Source organism: Carcharodon carcharias, chromosome 16 (assembly GCF_017639515.1).
Source record: "Carcharodon carcharias isolate sCarCar2 chromosome 16, sCarCar2.pri, whole genome shotgun sequence".
Taxonomy (NCBI): Eukaryota; Metazoa; Chordata; class Chondrichthyes; order Lamniformes; family Lamnidae; genus Carcharodon; species Carcharodon carcharias.
In genome coordinates this window covers 84,475,617-84,497,622 of record NC_054482.1, presented here as the reverse complement: position 1 = coordinate 84,497,622, position 22,006 = coordinate 84,475,617, and the positions used below count along the sequence as shown (strand labels likewise).

The 22,006-nt window shown below is 45.2% G+C and overlaps 1 protein-coding gene across 4 annotated transcripts in view; it reads left to right on the top strand.

Annotated features, from left to right (window-relative positions):
- The window catches only part of b4galt2 (UDP-Gal:betaGlcNAc beta 1,4- galactosyltransferase, polypeptide 2), a 405,565-nt gene that overhangs the window by 205,801 nt on the left and 177,758 nt on the right, over window positions 1-22,006 (top strand). For all 4 annotated transcript variants that reach the window (XR_005945547.1, XM_041208715.1, XM_041208713.1 and 1 more), the window contains one exon: window positions 19,361-19,596. Coding sequence is in view for 3 of the 4 variants with exons in the window: in XM_041208715.1 (XP_041064649.1) it covers window positions 19,361-19,596 (236 nt within the window). In the remaining variant the exon portion in view is untranslated. The remainder of the gene's footprint in view (window positions 1-19,360; window positions 19,597-22,006) is intronic.

The window sequence follows — 22,006 nt, the reverse complement described above, 5'->3', positions numbered from 1 at the left end:
GAATGTGCTAATTAAGAATGGATGGTAGGGAACTCAAGGTATATCTCTAGTGGGGGTGGGGAGAGCATAAAAGATTTTTTAAAAATTAAAAAAAAAATTTAAAAAAAAGGAAGGGGGAAACAGAAAGGGAGCGGGGATGGGGGAGGGAGCTCACGACCTAAAGTTGTTGAATTCAATATTCAGTCCGGAAGGCTGTAAAGTGCCTAGTCAGAAGATGAGGTGTTGTTCCTCCAGTTTGTGTTGGGCTTCACTGGAACAATGCAGCAAGCCAAGGACAGACATGTGGGCAAGAGAGCAGGGTGGAGTGTTAAAATGGCAAGCGACAGGGAGGTTTGGGTCATTCTTGCGGACAGACCGCAGGTGTTCTGCAAAGCGGTCGCCCAGTTTACGTTTGGTCTCTCCAATGTAGAGGAGACCACATTGGGAGCAACGAATGCAGTAGACTAAGTTGGGGGAAATGCAAGTGAAATGCTGCTTCACTTGAAAGGAGTGTTTGGGTTCTTGGACGGTGAGGAGAGAGGAAGTGAAGGGACAGGTGTTGCATCTTTTGCGTGGGCATGGGGTGGTGCCATAGGAGGGGGTTGAGGAGTAGGGGGTGATGGAGGAGTGGACCAGGGTGTCCCGGAGGGAGCGATCCCTACGGAATGCCGATGGGGGGGGGGGGGGGTGAAGGGAAGATGTGTTTGGTGGTGGCATCATGCTGGAGTTGGCGGAAATGGCAGAGGATGATCCTTTGAATGCGGAGGCTGGTGGGGTGATAAGTGAGGACAAGGGGGACCCTATCATGTTTCTGGGAGGGAGGAGAAGGTGTGAGGGCGGATGCGTGGAGATGGGCCGGACACGGTTGAGGGCCCTGTCAATGACCGTGGGTGGAAAACCTCGGTTAAGGAAGAAGGAGGACATGTCAGAGGAACTGTTTTTGAAGGTAGCATCATCGGAACAGATGCGACGGAGGCGAAGGAACTGAGAGAATGGGATGGAGTCCTTACAGGAAGCGGGGTGTGAGGAGCTGTAGTCGAGGTAGCTGTGGGAGTCGGTGGGTTTGTAATGGATATTGGTGGACAGTCTATCATCAGAGATTGAGACAGAGAGGTCAAGGAAGGGAAGGGAAGTGTCAGAGATGGACCACGTGAAAATGATGGAGGGGTGGAGTTTGGAAGCAAAATTAATAAATTTTTCCAAGTCCCGACGAGAGCATGAAGCGGCACCGAAGTAATCATCGATGTACCGGAGAAAGAGTTGTGGAAGGGGGCCAGAGTAGGACTGGAACAAGGAATGTTCCACATACCCCATAAAGAGACAGGCATAGCTGGGGCCCATGCGGGTACCCATAGCCACACCTTTTATTTGGAGGAAGTGAGAGGAGTTGAAGGAGAAATTGTTCAGCGTGAGAACAAGTTCAGCCAGACGGAGGAGAGTAGTGGTGGATGGGGATTGTTCGGGCCTCTGTTCGAGGAAGAAGTTAAGGGCCCTCAGACCATCCTGGTGGGGGATGGAGGTGTAGAGGGATTGGACGTCCATGGTGAAGAGGAAGCGGTTGGGGCCAGGGAACTGGAAATTGTTGATGTGACGTAAGGTGTCAGTGGAATCACGGATGTAGGTGGGAAGGGACTGGACAAGGGGAGAGAGAAGGGAGTCAAGATAACGAGAAATGAATTCTGTGGGGCAGGAGCAAGCTGAGACGATCGGTCTACCGGGACAGTTCTGTTTGTGGATTTTGGGTAGGAGATAGAAGCGGGCCGTCCGAGGTTGGGCGACTGTCAGGTTGAAAGCTGTGGGAGGGAGATCCCCAGAGGAGATGAGGTCAGTGACAGTCCTGGAAACAATGGCTTGATGTTCAGTGGTGGGGTCATGGTCCAGGGAGAGGTAGGAGGAAGTGTCTGCAAGTTGATGCTCAGCCTCTGCGAGGTAGAGGTCAGTGCGCCCGACAACAACAGCACCACCCTTGTTAGCGGGTTTGATGACAATGTCAGGGTTGGACCTGAGAGAATGGAGTGCAGTAAGTTCAGAGAGAGACAGTTTAGAATGGGTGAGAGGAGCAGAGAAATTGAGACGACTAATGTCGCGCCGACAGTTCTCAATGAAAAGATCAAGAGAAGGTAAGAACCCAGAGGGAGGAGTCCAGGTGGAGGGAAAATATTGGAGATGGGTAAAAGGATCCGTTGAACTGGGAGAGGACTCCTTCCCAAAGAAGTGAGCCCGGAGACAAAGACGGCGGAAGAAGAGTTCAGCATCATGCCGAGCCCGAAATTCATTGAGGTGAGGGCGTAAGGGTATGAAACTAAGTCCTTTGCTGAGCACTGAACGTTCAGCATCGGAGAGGGGAAGGTCGGGGGTATAGTGAATACACGGCTGGGGTTGGGATTGGAAGATGGGGTGGGGACGGAGGGACAGGCCGGGGTGGATGGTCCTAGATGGGTGTTGGTGTCGATGAGTTGTTGGAGCTCTGTACAAGCATCTTTATTTTTCAATTCAATTCAATTTTCAATTCTGTTCCTCAAAGGATATTGTTTTCACTTTTTTTAATGGCCTTGTTAACCTGCATTGCCACTTTCACTGATGTGTGAATCTGTGCTTCTCCATCCCTTTGCTCCTCTATTCATTTATACTCCTATTTTGCAAAGAGCATGTGGCCTCCTAATGTCTCCTACCAAAAAGCATCACTTGGTGTAGAAAAAATTATTATACAAAAGGAGGCCATTTGGCGCATTGTGTTCATGCTGGCTGAAAATGAGTTATCCAGCCAAATCCCGCTTTCCAACTGTTGGTTTGTAGCCAATTATTTGGAAAAATTAGCAGTCCATCTTACTTGGTTCCATTTTATTCTCAATGAACCTGTGCATTTCCCTCAATTATTTTACCCACAGCCCTAACATGGTCACTTCCAAAGCTCTCCAAAGTTCCATCTTGTAGGTATTGCATCTCCAATGATAACCAAGTGTTTTTTTATAGATTCAATGAGAATCTCTGCTTCTACCACCCCTTTCAGGCAGTGAGGTCCAGACCACCATCACCCTCTGTATGAAAAGGTTACCCATCAGCTCCCCTCTAATGCTTCTGCCAATCACTTTAAATCTACACCCCTTTGGTTATTGACCACTCTGCTAATAGAAATTCATCCTTCCTATCCATTCTAACTAGGCTCCTCATAATTTTATATCCCTCAATTAAATCCCTTCCCCCTCAGCCACCTCTGTTCCAAATAAAACAACCCCAGCCTAACTACTTTTCCTCAGAGCTAAAATTCTCCTCTGTACACTGTCTAGTGTGATCACATCCTTCCTGTAGGGCAACCAGAATGTACATTGTACCCTAGTTGCGCTCTAACTAGTGCTTTATACTGTTCTAGTTTAGCTCCCCTGCTTTATATTCTATCCCTCAGCCAATGAAGAAAAGTATCATGTATGCCTTCTTGACCACCTTCTATCTACTGTTCTGCTACCTTCAGCACTGCATGGTTACTGTTTGTCTACAAATCTCAATCCCACTATTTATTTTGTATTCCCTTGTCTTGTTTATCCTCTCCAAATGCAATGCTTCACACTTCTCTGGATTTAATTTGGTTTGCTCCTTTTTTTGCCCAGCTGCAGTCCATTGATATCTTCCTGCAGCCTATTGCCTTCTTCCTCACTATTGATATTGGACCTATCTATTGTCATGCCCAGTACCGGCATATCATATTCTGTACTTCAAGTTAATTTTTTATTGAAAAAAAACTGGGCAAAAAGGCTGGAAAAGATGGCTGCCCAAGGCTGCCTGAATTACTTAGTGAGTTAAAACCACTCCCCTGTCTCAAGAGAGAACTAAAGAACATTCCAGATTGATGTGAGTTGATGCCCTTCCCTGAAACCAAGCAAAGAAATGTTATCTGATTTTTGAATGGGTCATTCTTAAACAAAGACACTGACTGTCTCAAACCCTCAGAGATGTTAACCCACAATACAGGATGTGGAATCAACATGAGCATCACACCTTATTTGGAAAAGGCCCCAAACTTCTGAAAAGCCACAGGGAGAAAGCCAGGTTTTCTTTGTCTGTTTAAGAGATCAGCTAGGAGCTGTGTGCAGGCAGTTTCACGAAAGCCATTAGAACCATCAGTTCAGCCAGTCTGTGAACCAAACTCAGAAAAAAAACTGCGAGACATCAGGCAGCCAGTCCTGTTCCAGTTTTCAAAGTTCACCTCTGATTTGCCCATCACACCATCACCTATTCAACTTCTTTTTTAAATTCATTCACAGGATGTGGGCTTCACTGGCTGGGCCAGCATTTATTGCCCATCTCTAGTTGCCGTTGAGAAGGTGGAAGTGAGCTGCCTTCTTGAACCACTACAGTCCATGTGGTGTAGGTACACCCACAGTGCTATTAGGAAGGGTGTCCCAGGATTTTGACTCAGCGACAGTGAAGGAACGGCGGTATATTTCCAAGTCAGGGTGGTGAGTGACTTGGAGGGGAACTTCCAGATGGTGGTGTTCCCATCTATCTGCTGCCCCGTCCTTCTAGATGGTAGTGGTCGTAGGTTTGGAAGGTGCTGTCGAAAGAGTCTTGGTGACTTACTGCAGTGCATCTTGTAGATGGTGCACATTGCTGCTACTGTGTGTTGTTGGTGGAGGCAGTGAATGTTTGTGGATGTGGTGCCAATCAAGCGGACTGCTTTGTCCTGGGTGGTGTCCAGCTTCAGTGTTGTAGGAGCTGCACTCATCCAGGCAAGTGGGGAGTATTCCATCACATTCCTGACTTGTGTCTTGTAGGTGGTGGACAGGCTTTGGGGAGTCAGGAACCTCTGACTTTTTGTAGCCACAGTTCAGTTTCTGGTCACTGGTAACCCCCAGGATGTTGATGGTGGTGGGAATCAGTGATGGTAATGCCATTGAACATCAAGGGGCTATGGTTGGATTTTTTCGTTGGAGAATGTCATTGCCTGGCACTTGTGTTGCACGAATGTTACTTGTCACTTGTCAGCCCAAGCCTGGATATTGTCCAGGTCTTGTGGCTGTTGGACATGGACTGCTTCAGTATCTGAGGAGTCTCGAATGGTACTGAACATTGTGCAATCATCAGCGAACATCCCCACTTCTGCCCTTATGGTGGAAGAAAGGTCATTGATGAAGCAGCTGCAGATGGTTGGGCCGAGGACACTACCCTAAAGAACTCCTGCAGTGATGTTCTGGAGGTGAGATGACTAACCTCTAACAACCACAGCCATCTTCCTTTGTGCTAGGTATAACTCCAACCATCATAGAGTTTTCCCCCTGGTTCCCGTTGACTCTAGTTTTGTTAGGGCTCCTTGATGCCACACTTGGTCAAATGCTGCCTTGATGTCGAGGGCAGAACTCTCACCTCACCTCGGGAGTTCAGTGTTTTTGTCCATGTTTGCAACAAGGCTGTAATGAGGTCAGGAGCTGAATGTCCCTCGTCGAATCCAGTGAGCAGGTTATTGCTAAGCCAGCGCCGCTTGATAGCATTGTTGATGACCCCTTCCATTACTTTACTGATGACTGAGAGTAGACTAATGGGGTAGTAATTGGCCGGGTTGGATTTGTCCTGCTTTTTGTGTTCTGGGCATACCTGGGTAATTTTCCACATATCCTGGTAGATTCCAGTGTTGTAGCTGTACTGGAACAGCTTGGCTAGGGGTTTGGCAAGTTCTGGAGCACATGTCTTCAATACTATTACTACAAGAAACCTCACAACCTGCTGTGAACCCTTTGCTTTACAGGACCCACACTTCAACTTTAAATCATTGAACCCATTCAAAAGGCCACATGGGGGAGAAAGGATATTGTAAACCAGAAACTGAGATAACTGTAATCTGTAAAGTGCATGACCTTTATCTGTATCCAATCTTTGTGTATGTGGGTGTGTGAGTGAGACCGAGTGTTTGTGACATTGCATTTAATTTTGGGTAACTTTATGAGGATAATAACTTTCTTTATGTCTAAGCTCACAAAAAATTGCTGTTGAATTACTTAATTGGAATACCCACGCCAAGGATGAGAAGATACACACCAATTTCCGTACAAAACATACTAATCATGGGCAGAAAGAGAACACAAGTTCTGTCCATGACACTATATTGAAATGCATTTGCCACTTAAACACCAATTCTGCAGATTTATTAAGATTATCTTGTATTTTATTGCAATCATCTTCTCTCTTGATATCCCTCCCTTGCTTCAATTTGGCATTATTCACAAATTTTGAAGTGATATTTATGACTCTCGAGTTTAAATCGTTTGTGGAAAAGGATGAACAACAGGCGTGTCCACACCAATTCCTGTGAAATACTACTCCCTACCTTCTGTGGTTTGCTCTCTATTCTAAAACTTTGCCCTGACTCCATATGCCCTGACTTAGTCCTGGGTACACAGTGTAATATCTTATCCAGGTCTTTTGAATATCCAAGAGCGGAATCGTCCACATTTGCACGAAGTGCGGTAGTGGGTGGGAAAAAAGATGTTTTACTCGCCGGCTGCAATGGTGGTTTTTCATGCCATATCATTCCATTCCTGCCTCATTAATTATGCATTCCCGGGAAACACACCGTTGTGCTGGCGGGCAGCCTCCGATTCACCTGCCGCACCATCGGCACTTCCTCATGCCAGGCGCCATATTTAAAGTGCACACCTCTCAGTGATTCCAGCCCAGGACAGCTGCACAGAAGACATGCCCCAAAAGGCAAGAAGACTGCAGCCCCCCAATTCAGTGATGCATCGCTAGAATGCCTTTTGGATGCCATGGAGGCTTGTCCCCTACCCCTGTTCTGGCCATAGGAGGGGCAGCAACATCACCAATCTGGCTTGGGAAGTGGTGGCAGTGATGATCAGTGCCAACATTGCCCACAAGTGGTCGGCCATCCAGTGCAGAAAGAGATGAACGATCTCATCTGTGCCGCCAGGGTAAGGTAACCATCTCATCACTCTAAACTCACACACTAACAAGCCCATCACACGTTCACTGGCATCTCACTCATTGCCAGCTCAAGGGACATCACCCCCACTCACTCTCTTACACACACCATCACATCTCCATCTGGCCTCATCTCCTCTGGAGATTGCCTCTTCATTCCGTCCATGGCTACACTCAGCACACATACACGCACACCTGGCATCCTTCTCATTTGGCCTGGCATGCACCTTATTCACACTCTCTCCATCTGTCTTTATACGGGAAAGATCGTGCACAATAAAAGGGAGAGGTCTCAGACTGCGGTTGGAGTACCGGACATCAAGAGGGTGTGGACCATTTCTGTGGTGATGCCAAGGTCATTGCCAAGCATCCAAGTGAGGATCATGCACCAGATCATCCCTCAGCTGGCAAATCAACTGTGAGTCCACTGTTCTGTGCACTGCGGAGGCCATGCACTAATAATCTCCACTTTGTCCCATAGGCACAGCTGCCACATCACCCACAGGCAACCTTGATCTCAACTCCAGCACCTTGATGAGGACCCTGAGGACAACAACCTCGAAGACCTGTCACAACACTCACCCACACCCTCTACCAGTGCAGCAACACAAACCTCGCGGGAACCTAGATATAGAGCAGTCTCGGGTTCACTATCTGGTTAGCACAGCACACAATCTGTTCCACAGCAGGCAGGGGCAGGGACACCCAAGGTCACCGGCACTAGGGGGACTGCTGGAAGCCAGGACCCTGCTGAGTCCATGCCAGGTGATGAGCCTCTGGACTCAGTCCTCAATCAGTTGGTGGAACTGCAGCAACAATCATGGGAACAGCAGGAAGAGATGACAGCTGAATTCCTCAGATTGCAAGGCACAATGGAGGAGTCCATCCGCCTTCAGTCTGAACTGATCGTGCCATCATACCAATGCACTGAGGTCAATATTGGCAGGATGGCGGCTGCCATGGAGACCTTGGTCCAGGGCATTAGTCCTGCACTGCTGCGTGGGCTCAACTCCATCACTGATGCTATAGTTGGCCTCCAACAGTGTCATCGTGAGAGGGGTGCAGAGCAGCTCAATTTCACTCCAACTTTCCCTTCTCCTCAAGGATTCAGCCAGAGGCCGTCGGGTATAGCTCGTCACCCCAGGACCATCCACCCAGGTGACTCTGGGAATGTCTTCCCGACCTTCTAGCTTTCAATACATTATATTGTGAATATATAGTGAGTATAGTGAACACTAAAATGTACTTAACAGTCAGTGGGAGTTATTTTGATGAACACATGAAATTAGGTGCTTTATGCATAATGTGCTAATAAGACACGCCAGTTTGAAAGACTGGATTAACATGCAGTTTTGGCCCTATTGTTGATTTAATTTGAACCTGCCTGGTGGTTGCAAAACAGACACCTGCAAGTTTTGCCCTCAAGGGCTGATTAGAAGCAATTATCATAGATCAATATATATGGGCTCCATGCACACATCCACCAAAGATGTAGAGTTGTGTAGGCTTCTTGAGGGCTGGACAGAGGGAGAAGATGCACAAGTTCTTGGACACAGCACTGGAGTTCCAGAGGAGAAGGTATGTCCTGCAACCGCTGTGGGGAATGAATCTTCCTGTCCCTCTCCCCTGCAGCAGCTGCTGCTGCTGTGCTTAGCCTCCTGTCCTCCTCTCATTCCTGAACCAGACCCAAAGGGGACCTCTATCAAGCACTCCCTTTCTCAGGAGAATGCCTATAATATGGAGTAGCATTGCACCTGCTCTTTTTAGGTGAAATCCTCAGAACTTCTGGAGTAAATGTTGAGTGTTAGTGAATTCTTGACAAACTATCCCAGAAAGTCTGCTTCTGACCTCCAGCAGCAAGTGTACAGTAAAAGGTGAATATACCTTCAAGTAGTGCTTGAAATCTGACTTGTTCACTCCTGCTCAGCTGGTCACAGTAAGGAGAGGGCATGAGGTCATGTGCCATCCACCAAAATGCTGCGCAGCCTCATTGATTAGTGTTAGCAAGCAACTTGTGGGGATCAGCAGCTGAATGGGCACCTAGGGGGAATGTTTGTAGCATATACTTAAGTTCTTTTACCAAAATGGTACCTTGAGCTAAATGACAAAACCGGTCCTCAGTACCCAGTTCCCATCTTCGGCCACCTTAGAAGCTCTTTAGGCCCCACCCACTTTGGGTAGAAATCAGGTGGGTGGGGGCGTGAGGGGGCAAGATAAACAGCAAATCCTCCTGACCTCAGCGGAGGTATGTTTCTGGTACTTGAGTACATTGATCAGTGGCTAAGGAACGCAAGCTCCAACAACTCATTGACACCAACACCCATCTAGGACCCTCCACCCCGGCCTGTCCCTCCGTCCCCACCCCATCTTCCAATCCCAACCCCAGCCGTGTATTCACTATAACCCCTGACCTTCCCCTCTCCGATGCTGAACGTTCAGTGCTCAGCAAAGGACTTAGTTTCATACCCTTACACCCTCACATCAATGAATTTCGGGCTCGGCATGATGCTGAACTCTTCTTCTGCCGTCTTCGTCTCCGGGCTCACCTCTTTGGGCAGGAGTCCTCTCCCAGTTCAACGGATCCTTTTACCCATCTCCAATATTTTCCCTCCACCTGGACCCCTCTCTCTGGATTCTTACCTTCTCTTGATCTTTTCATTGAGAACTGTCGGCGCAACATTAGTCGTCTCAATTTCTCTGCTCCTCTCACCCATTCTAACCTGTCTCTCTCTGAACTTACTGCACTCCATTCTCTCAGGTCCAACCCTGACATTGTCATCAAACCCGCTGACAAGGGTGGTGCTGTTGTTGTCGGGCGCACTGACCTCTACCTCGCAGAGGCTGAGCATCAACTTGCAGACACTTCCTCCTACCTCTCCCTGGACCATGACCCCACCACTGAACATCAAGCCATTGTTTCCAGGACTGTCACTGACCTCATCTCCTCTGGGGATCTCCCTCCCACAGCTTTCAACCTGATAGTCGCCCAACCTCGGACGGCCCGTTTCTATCTCCTACCCAAAATCCACAAACAGAACTGCCCCAGTAGACCGATCGTCTCAGCTTGCTCCTGCCCCACAGAACTCATTTCTCGTTATCTTGATTCCCTTCTCTCTCCCCTTGTCCAGTCCCTTCCCACCTACATCCGTGATTCCTCTGACACCTTAGGTCACATCAACAATTTCCAGTTCCCTGGCCCCAACCGCTTCCTCTTCACCATGGACATCCAATCCCTCTACACCTCCATCCCCCACCAGGATGGTCTGAGGGCCCTTAGCTTCTTCCTCGAACAGAGGCCCGAACAATCCCCATCCACCACTACTCTCCTCCGTCTGGCTGAACTTGTTCTCACGCTGAACAATTTTTCCTTCAACTCCTCTCACTTCCTCCAAATAAAAGGTGTAGCTATGGGGACCCGCATGGGCCCCAGCTATGCCTGTCTCTTTATGGGGTATGTGGAACATTCCTTGTTCCAGTCCTACTCCGGCCCCCTTCCACAACTCTTTCTCCGGTACATCGATGATTACTTCGGTGCCGCTTCATGCTCTCGTCGGGACTTGGAAAAATTTATTAATTTTGCTTCCAATCTCCACCCCTCCATCATTTTCACGTGGTCCATCTCTGACACTTCCCTTCCCTTCCTTGACCTCTCTGTCTCAATCTCTGATGATAGACTGTCCACCAATATCCATTACAAACCCACCGACTCCCACAGCTATCTCGACTACAGCTCCTCACACCCCGCTTCCTGTAAGGACTCCATCCCATTCTCTCAGTTCCTTCGCCTCCGTCGCATCTGTTCCGATGATGCTACATTCAAAAACAGTTCCTCTGACATGTCCTCCTTCTTCCTTAACCGAGGTTTTCCACCCACGGTCGTTGACAGGGCCCTCAACCGTGTCTAGCCCATCTCCCACGCATCCGCCCTCACGCCTTCTCCTCCCTCCCAGAAACATGATAGGGTCCCCTTTGTCCTCAATTATCACCCCACCAGCCTCCGCATTCAAAGGATCATCCTCTGCCATTTCCGCCAACTCCAGCATGATGCCACCACCAAACACATCTTCCCTTCACCCCCCCTATCGGCATTCCGTAGGGATCACTCCCTCCGGGATACGCTGGTCCACTCCTCCATCACCCCCTACTCCTCAACCCCCTCCTATGGCACCACCCCATGCCCACGCAAAAGATGCAACACCTGCCCCTTCACTTCCTCTCTCCTCACCATCCAAGGACCCAAACACTCCTTTCAAGTGAAGCAGCATTTCACTTGCATTTCCCCCAACTTAGTCTACTGCATTCGTTGCTCCCAATGTGGTCTCCTCTACATTGGAGAGACCAAACGTAAACTGGGCGACCGCTTTGCAGAACACCTGCGGTCTGTCCACAAGAATGACCCAAACCTCCCTGTCGCTTGCCATTTTAACACTCCGCCCTGCTCTCTTGCCCACATGTCTGTCCTCGGCTTGCTGCATTGTTCCAGTGAAGCCCAACGCAAACTGGAGGAACAACACCTCATCTTCCGACTAGGCACTTTACAGCCATCCGGACTGAATATTGAATTCAACAACTTTAGGTCGTGAGCTCCCTCCCCCATCCCCACCCCCTTTCTGTTTCCCCCTTCCTTTTCTCTTTTTTTCCCCAATAAATTATATAGATTTTCCTTTTCCCACCTATTTCCATTATAAAAAGAGAAAAAAAAAATATTTATTTATTTATTTATTTATTTTTTTTTTACATCTTTTATGCTCTCCCCACCCTCACTAGAGCTATACCTTGAGTGCCCTACCATCCATTCTTAATTAGCACATTCATTTAGATAATATCACCAACTTTAACTTTAACACCTATGTGTTCTTTTGTATTATTGTTGTTGACATCTTTTGATGATCTGCTTCTATCACTGCTTGTTTGTCCCTACAACCACCCCCACTCCACCTCCCACTCTCTCTCTCTCTCCGCCCCCCACACACACACCTTAAATCAGCTTATATTTCAACTCTTTCTTGGACTCGAACTCAAGTTCTGTCGAAGGGTCATGAGGACTCGAAACGTCAACTCTTTTCTTCTCCGCCGATGCTGCCAGACCTGCTGAGTTTTTCCAGGTAATTCTGTTTTTGTTTTTGTTTTGGATTTCCAGCATCCGCAGTTTTTTTGTTTTATATAGTGGTGTGTGTCTGGAGTAGCAAAGGTCTGAATTTCCCTTTGCAGGCCTGAATTAGTCAAAGGTTTAGAATTATGGGGTCTTCTGAACCTGACTGCGCTTTCCACTATAACAAAAACAGAAAATGATGGAAAAACTCAGCACGTCTAGCAGCATCTGTGGAGAGAAAAAACAGAGTTAATGTGTCGAGTCCGTATGACCCTTCTTCAGAGCTGAAGAGAAGTGGAAATGTGATGAAATTTATACTGTTTAAGGGAGGTGGAGCAGGTGAAGCTGGATAGAAAGCCAGCAATAGGTGGGGGCAAAGGAGAGATTAATAAAGGTGTCATGAACTAAAGGACAAAGGGAATGTTAATGGCAGTGGTAAGGGTTAAAAAAGGTGCTGATAATGGCGTAAAGGTAAGAAAGAAAATGGGTAGCATTGTGTGAAAGAACAACATGGTACAAGTAACAGATGGCCCTTTTGGGGATGGGATGGGATGGGGTGCAGGGAGGGACAGTGGTGGGGGAAAGAAATGATAGAAAACAGGATAGAAAGGGAATTAAAAAAAGGGGATAAAACCACGGATAAATGAATAACAATAAAAATAAGTGAATAAAAAATAAAAATGAACGTAGAAAAAAGTGGTTTAAAAAAGGGGTGAGGATGGAGGAGAGAGTTCATGGTCTGAAGTTGTTGAACTCAATACTAATCTGGAAGGCTGTAACATGCCTAATCCGAAGATGAAGTGCTGTTCCTCTAGCTTGTGTTGGGTTTCACTGGAACATTGCAGCAGACCAAGGACGGACATGTGGGCATGAGAGCAGGGTGGTGTTTTGAAATGGCAAATGACAGGAAGGTCTGGGTCATGCTTGCGGACAGACTGAAGGTGTTCCACAAAGCGGTCACCCAGTCTGCATTTGGTTTCCCCATTGTAGAGGAGACCACATTGGGAGCAGCGAATGCAGTAGACCAAATTGAAGGAGGTGCAAGTGAAACACTGCTTCACCTGAAAGGAGTGTTTGGACCCTTGGACAGCAAGGAGGGAGGAGCTAAAGGGGCAGATGTTGCACCTTCTACGATTGCATGAGAAAGTGCCGTGGGAAGTGGATGAGGTTTTGGGGTTGATGGAGGAATGGACCAGGGTGGCCCGGAGGGAACAGTCCCTCAGAATGCTGATGGTGGGGGGGAGGTGAGGGAAAACGTGTTTAGAGGTGGCATCATGCTGGAGTTGGCAGAAATGGTGGAGGATGATCCTTTGAATATAGAGGCCTGGTGGGGTGAAAAGTGAGGACAAGGGAAACCCTGTCATGGTTCTGTGAAGGAGGGGAAAGTGCGTGGGCAGAAGTATGGGAGATGGATCAGACATGGTTGAGACCCTGTCAACCACAATGGGGGAACACCTCGGTTAAAGAAGAAGGAAGACATGTCAGAAACTCCGTTTTGGAAAGCGGCATCATCTGAACTGACCATAGAGCAGGTTACATTAGACTTGGTATTGTGTAATGTGACAGAATTAATTAATGACCTCAGAGCAAAGGCACCACTAGGTAGCAGTGACCACAATACGATTGAACTTTACATCCAGTTTGAAAGGGAGAAGAGTGAGCCTAAGACTAGTATTTTAAACTTAAATAAGGACAACTATGTTGGCATGAAAGCTGAGCTATCCGAAGTGAACTGGGATACTAGGCTAGAGGATAGATCAATAGAGAAGCAGTGGCAGACATTTAAGGGTATATTTCAGAATGCTCAGAATAAGTATATTCCTATTATATACAGAGATAAAAACAAAAAACTGCAGATGCTGGGAATCCAAAACAAAAACTGAATTACCTGGAAAAACTCAGCAGGTCTGGCAGCATCGGTGGAGAAGAAAAGAGTTGATGTTTCGAGTCCTCATGACCCTTCAACAGAACTAGGTGAATCAAAGGAGAGGGGTGAAATATAAGCTGGTTTAAGGTGTTGGTGGGGGGGGGTGGGTGTTGGGTGGGGGGAGAGAATTGGAAGGGGGTGGTGTGATTGTAGGGACAAGCAAGCAGTGATAGGAGCAGATCATCAAAAGATGTCACAAAAAAAGAACAAAAGAACACAGAGGTGTTGAAGTTGGTGATATTATCTAAACGAATGTGCTAATTAAGAATGGATGGTAGGGCACTCAAGGTATAGCTCTAGTGGGGGTGGGGGGAGCATAAAAGATTTAAAAATAATGGAAATAGGTGGGAAAAGAAAAATCTATATAAATTATTGGAAAAAACAAAAGGAAGGGGGAAGAAACAGAAAGGGGGTGGGGATGGAGGAGGGAGTTCAAGACCTAAAGTTGTTGAATTCAGTATTCAGTCCGGAAGGCTGTAAGGTGCCTAGTCGGAAGATGAGGTGCTGTTCCTCCAATTTGCGTTAGGCTTCACTGGAACAATGCAGCAAGCCAAGGACAGATATATGGGCAAAAGAGCAGGGTGGAGTGTTGAAATGGCAAGCGACAGGGAGGTTTGGGTCATTCTTGCGGACAGACCGCAGGTGTTCTGCAAAGCGGTCGCCCAGTTTACGTTTGGTCTCTCCAATGTAGAGGAGATGGTCTCCGCAAGAATGACCCAAACCTCCCTGTCACTTGCCATTTTAACACTCCACCCTGCTCTCTTGCCCATATGTCTGTCCTTGGCTTGCTGCATTGTTCCAGTGAAACCCAATGCAAACTGGAGGAACAGCACCTCATCTTCCGACTAGGCACTTTACAGCCTTCCGGACTGAGTATTGAATTCAACAACTTTAGGTCTTGAACTCCCTCCTCCATCCCCACCCCCTTTCTGTTTCTTCCCCCTTCCTTTTGTTTTTTCCAATAACTTATATAGATTTTTCTTTTCCCACCTATTTCCATTATTTTTAAATATTTTTAAATATTTTATGCTCCCCCCACCCTCACTAGAGCTATACCTTGCATGCTCTACTATCCATTCTTAATTAGCACATTCGTTTAGATAATATCACCAACTTCAACACCTCTGTGTTCTTTTGTCTATGACATCTTTTGATGATCTGCTCCAATCACTGCTTGTTTGTCCCTACAACCACACCACCCCCTTCCACTTCTCTCCCCCCACCCAACAACCGCCCCCCCCACCCCCAATACCTTAAACCAGCTTATATTTCACCCCTCTCCTTGGATTCACCTAGTTCTGCTGAAGGGTCATGAGGACTCGAAACATCAACTCATTTCTTCTCCACCGCTGCTGCCAGACCTGCTGAGTTTTTCCAGGTAATTCTGTTTTTGTTTTGGATTTCCAGCATCTGCAGTTTTTTGTTTTTATCTCTGTATATAATAGGAATATACTTATTCTGAGCATTCTGAAATATTCCCTTAAATATCTGCCACTGCTTCTCTATTGATCTATCCTCTAGCCTAGTATCCCAGTTCACTTCGGATAGCTCAGCTTTCATGCCAACATAGTTGCCCTTATTTAAGTTCAAAATACTAGTCTTAGGCCCACTCTTCTCCCTTTCAAACTGGATGTAAAGTTCAATCATATTGTGGTTACTGCTACCTAGGGGTGCCTTCACTCTGAGGTCATTAATTAATCCTGTCACATTACACAATACCAAGTCTAATGTAACCTGCTCTATGGTTGGTTCCAGAACATTCTGCTCTAAGAAACTATCTTGAAAGCATTCTATGAGCTCCTCATGTAGGCTACTACTGCCAATCTGATTTTACCAGTTTTCCGGTGGGAAACTGACCAGTTTGGAGTGGATTGGCCACCTATTGTATACCTCAAACAGGATTGGTGGTCAGTAACATCACATCAATTTGAAAGGGGCATCAATCCAATCCTATCATTTTCCCACCAGGCAAATTTCATGATGGTAATTTTACTTGACCACACAACAGGACACTACCATCACTGTGGGTTTTGGCTTTGTGCAGCCATAGGAAGTTGCTCAAAAAAATTAGACAGTCTTGATAGATTCACTACAAGATTGCCAAAAAGAAAACAGGAAAATGATATGAAGCGGAATTTAATTCTCACTCATCCACCACTCCGCATCCCCCTGCGGATTGGGCTGATTTGCTAAAAGAACCCCCTTGCCCTGCACTATCAACCTTCACCTTTAAAGGCATGGGAACCTCGACAGCAGGTATTTAATGCCTGATGGCCATTAAATTGCATCAGGGATTCTGAGAATAGATGAAGCAGAGCTGCTCCAAGATTCCTGGCCGATCTATGGGGCCACAGCTATGGCCATTAAATTTAGCCCCTAGTCAGTGTGATCATCCAACAGATGCTGTCACAGTCCCTGTCACAATCCATTTAAGCCTGTTAGTTTTATACAGTCTAAGGTAAATAAAGAATTGAACATTTGTGAGGTATTCAAAATTTAATAACAAATTGCAGATTTTCCACATATTTGACTTTGCAAGGGATGCAATGAATTATTTATGTAGATTCTTGTCAGAAGCCTCAGTAAACTGCTGGGAAATACAGAACAGCAGGAAGTACTTTTTTAACAATCCGACAACTGCTTTTGTTAAAATATCCAATGACCTAATTGGTTAATTCATTTTGTGGTATTATTCATTTGAGGGAAATAAAGACGAATTAATTTACTTTTGTAACATTTAATGTGTTTGCCAATTTTGTAACTTGTCATGGACAATATTTTAAGTGTGGGCTTTGGTCATTGTAAATTGAATTTTAGTTAATGATGCTTGTGTTTGACAGAAATATTTGCAGGGAATAAATAATTTGCACAGTTGCTGTGGCCCCAAAGTTTATCTTAACTATGTAGGTGACACAATTTACATAACCAGCTCTGACTTAATTAGATGATTTGCATAATGTGCTCAGCTAAAATCCCATGAGGCCATTCTTCTTCTTGCACACATTAAGCAAAACATGGGAACAGCAGAATTGAATGCAATATCTGTAAAATCAAAACACCTAGCCCAATACAACATAAGATATCCCACATCATTATACTATATATACTGACCAGGAGCTTAGTGTTCGTGTTCAAGTCCTATTGTAGTCAGACTGGGAGGTATTTCGAGCACATTTTATGGAGTTTGAATTGGAAGGAAATATAATGGACTTTTTATTATGTGATAGAAATTAATTTCTATTCCTTTAATCCTTGGGAGGAAAACATTTCTCTGCGTTCTTTTGAGTTTTGCATCATCATGAATACCTTGTAATGTCTGCTTTAAATATAAAGTGAAGAATTGGTAGCTTCATACAAGAAACTGTTAGTCTACGTCAACATTCACTTGCCAGCCAATTCTCTTCTCAAGCAGTGTAAATTGTTATTCCCTTTACAATTGGTATTCTTGTGAATCTGTCCTGATGAGTGCAAGATGAAAAGCTTTGACAGTATGGCTCTTTTTTCAGCAATGCTCAAGTTCTGTACTATCAAACAATAAACTGTTAGTCCTGAGAGCATCGTATTGGGGGTGCAGCTAACAGATGTGGATACTAATGATGATATTGTGGTATGTAGTACGTTGAATTCAAGTTATTGAAGTTGGCTCACTAAAGTAGAGCTGCTTTCATTCTTTTGCCTTTTTTAATTTTATTGTTGCTAGATTGTCACTTTCAAACTGCATTTTGGAGATGTAGATAGGGAAATGAATGTTGGTAGCTCTGCAGAGCAATATTTTCCATCACCACTTGGGACAAGGCACATAAGACTGGGTAGACAATGTGCTTCTAGACTTCTGCCAATGCTGCTGTCTGGCAAAGATGACGTACAAGAGAATCTTGGGTGACTTGTTCAGTATGAGGTTACTCTTCGATGCCACAGCTAGTGTTAGGAACTTCTATCCTGTATTTTTTTTTTATTCGTTCATGGGATGTGGATGTCCCTGGCTGGGCCAGCATTTATTGCCCATCCCTAATTGCCCTTGTTTAGAGGACATTTAAGAGTCAACCACATTGCTGTGGGTCTGGAGTCACATGTAGGGCAGACCAGGTAGGGACGGCAGAATTCCTTCCCAAAAGGACATTAGTGAATTAGGTGGGTTTTTACAACGATCAGCAATGGTTTCATGGTCATCATTAGACGTTTTTAATTCCAGATTTTTATTGAATTCAAATTCCACCACCTGCCATTTTGCGATTGGAACCCAGGTCCCCAGAGCATTACCCTGGGTCTCTGGATTACCAGTCCAGTGACAAAACCATTATGCCACCGCCTCCCCTCGATAGTGCGTTAAACCTCTTATACCCAATCTCTAAGAGTTGTTTGTTAATGTTAGTACTTCTGACTAGTCTGGAGGGTAATGAAGTCCCCAGAGATTGTTCTTGTGTTTGTTGATCACAATGATATTTTAAGCAGAATTACACCAAGTAGCGGAAGCAGCCTGTTCAGAGAACAACAGAATGATTCTGAATCCATGTGGACAGCTACATTTCAGCTTATTACTGTCCTATTTCAATAAAGAGGTTAAATTATGAAGCGAAGCATATCCCTGAATAATCCACATTTCCATTTGCATTTCGAAACAAGCTGCTTTGAAAAGTAACATGTAGAGTCACTCCCTTGGGCTTGCTACTGCATTCTTCCTAGTAGCCAGGGAATTTTAACCACAGAAAACAGGCAAGTTTGGGTCAGCTGGTGATGATAGGGGGGTTAGCTCAAGTCCTCAGAATCCAAACCCAAATCCACCTAATTCTGGCTTTAATGGGGGTGAGAGGCAGGTGGGTGACCAATTGTTTGAATTTAGCTATGTCTGGCTGGGTTTCCCTGGCCTCAGGAAATTCAGCAATTACATCCTGGTTGGGCGACTGGATCTTTTTATTTATTCATTCACGGGATCTGGGCATCACTGGCTAGGCCAACATTTATTGCCCATTCCTAATTGCCCTTGAGAAGGTGGTGGTGAGCCACCTTCTTGAACCGCTGCACCCACAGTGCTGTTAGGAAAGGACTTCCAGGATTTTGACCCAGCGACAGTGAAAGAACTGTGATATAGTTCCAAGTCAGGATGGTGTGTGGCTTGGAGGGGAACTTGTAGGATCCAAGAGACAAGTGCCTTCATGATCCAGTGTACCTGCCTGGGAAACCCCTGCAATTGGGCACCCACAAGTGTAGGAGAATTTAGACTTAAGGGTTCCCCATGTCTTACAGCACCCCTGCCCCTACCTCCACAACCCCACCTCCATTCCTGATGGATCAGGTAAGTGAAAATCCAGACTGTTGGCCTGTGAGCTTTACTGATTTGCTGCCTTACTTATGGTTTCTTAACAAAGGAAAAACTTTCATTGCAAATACATGTGTGGGAATTAACAGCTTTTCCTTTTTGTTAAATTATGTTGCAGTTGGAAGATTGCTCATAGAATTCAACTCCCTGATGACAATGGAGAAGGTTCAGCGAGAGAACCCAGATGTACGAGAGGGTGGCAAATACAAGCCTTCAGACTGCATCGCTAAGCAAAGAGTTGCCATCATAATTCCATTCAGGCACAGGGAACATCACTTGAAGTTCTGGCTGCATTACTTACACCCCATTCTCCGCAGACAGAAGATCAACTATGGGATTTATATTATAAACCAGGTAAGTACCCAATCATATAGTCCTATTTTGAGGCAGTTATGTCTTACGATAAGCTAAGGATTTCATTGGAGCAAATTATGAGTCATAAGCTGTTCATACTATTTGTTTTACATGATTCCTCCTTATGGTTTCACAACTCTAGCCCTTATTATGCTGTTGAGTATCAAAACACTAATCATAATCTTTGAATAAGCACTAAGTATTGAACAAATACTTGAGCTATCTTCTTTCTCTGTGATATTGTAGTCTGTCTTCATCAAAGATCAAAATTTTAGAGATTCTCCAGGTTCTTCAGGTTTGATGCATCACTTTTACTTAGTTGCAAGTTGTAGGTCTCTTGGATCAGTGCAGCGTTTCTGCCCTAATTCTGCGGTAACTCACTGCAGGAAGGAAATACTTTCAATCCAATTACTCTGCTGGTATTGATTCCAAAGAATGCCAGTATATGGTTCTCGTCCAGGAATAAAAAAGGGTGCTGGATTCATCAGAAACTGAGATTAGTTTCCTCTTTCACATAATCTAAAATGGGAGGGTGGAAATTGATAACAGGAAAAATGTAAATTACCGCTATCCAAAATGTTATAAAGGGAGATGTGCATACAGTTGGCAATGCTACTCCTTACTTTCTCTCTTTCCTGTGTTTTATGGTTCAGAATCGCTGGTCAGAGACAGCCTGTGAGCAGACTCTTTTATAAAATCCCATTGGATGTTACTATAATGTTGCTCTCCAGTGACAGTGGCAATATGAGTCAGCACCAACAAGCAGGCCCCCCCCAGTTTCTTATTCATATTAACCATAAATTTTCTCAGGAGTTTTCTAAATTGGCCTCTAACTTTGGCAAAGGCGAATGCTTGAAGTTATGGCAGCCAGCTGGGAGAATTCCTTACCCTGCTACTGGCCTGCCTTTCACATGGAATTTAAAAGCAATATATTTAACTTGTGAAGAATTGGGCCTGCTGTTTGATGCTTTTGCAACATTCAGAAAATACGGCAACAGACTTTTTCTTAGCAGGTAGGAAATATTTTCAAAAGTAGTTTAGGAGGAGTGCATTACACTAAAAGCATTATTTTTCTTTAGTTTTTTTAAAGCTTCATTAATCAGAGCAACATCTTGACATGCCTGTAAAGGTACCGATTGTTTGTGGATGCCCTACACTTGATTGGCAATGGCTATTCAAGTGAATCCAATTCTATTTAATTGCCTTGTACACTGACAGTCCTTTGAGTTTGCATAATACAGGCGACCCCAGTCCCAAGTAATATTTTTTTTGTGTCTGTTATTGTTGCAAAGGAGAAGAAGGGTGGCTGCAATGATTGGTTGTTCAGGAATGTGTAGGAATATGGTAGGTTAGAACAAATGTTCTGTGTTAAATCTTTTTATTTGTGATATGCACAATTGATCAAGTTTTTGTAAATTTCTAACCAGTATTGAGCCGAACTTGGCGAACTGCCCGGTGGGAACCAATGGTTAATAAGACCAACCATTGATATAACACACATTATCAGTGCTCAAGATGCCCCAAAATGCCTCACAATTAGTTAGTTACTTTTGAAGTGCAGCCAGTGAAGTTACGTAAGCAAGCACAGCAGCCACATTATTCATACCAAAACCACACAAAAGGTGAGGTGAAATAGCTTTTGGTTGATTAAAGAAGGAATATTGGCCTGTGTGTTTTGAGAATGCCCTGGCCATCTTTGAACAGTGCCATGGGATCTGTAATATCCATCTTTAGCCCCACGTACCTTTGGCTTAATATCCCATTTGAAGAATGGCAGCTCCATTAATACAGCAGTTCTTCAGTACCTTTGATGCCATCTTGGTTCAATGATAGTACTCTCATCTGAGTCAGATGGATGGGGGGTCAAGCTCCCCTACAGTGGTAAATACACAGGGAGCTAATTTTCACTGGGGTGCTCTGGCTTATTTCCTGTAACTTTGAGGGAAGAACCCTGAAAATCCCTGAAAAACTGTAATCTGTGTTTGAAGCCATTTTTTGGGAAATTTTGTGGTGCTTCTACTAAAGATACAGAGCAACTGAGAGAACTTGTATGGAATTTAATCCTCATGATCTTGAGACTTCAGTGTTGCATTCAAAGAATTCTACATTGTCGGAGATCTTTTTTGGATGAAATGTTAAATCAAGGCCTTATCTTTCTGTTCAGTTGTACCTATGGCATTTTATCGAAAAGTAGGGTGTCTGCCCAGTGTTCTAGCCAAACCTATCCCTTAATCAACATCACTGAAACAGATTAACTGGTTATTCATCACATTGCTATCTGTGGGGCCACCCTTTATGCATTGGCTGCTGTGTTTGCCTCATTACAACAGTAACTGTACTTCAAAAACACTTCATTGCCTGCAAAGTATTTTCCTGAAGATATGAAAGGCATGACATAAATTGCAAGTCA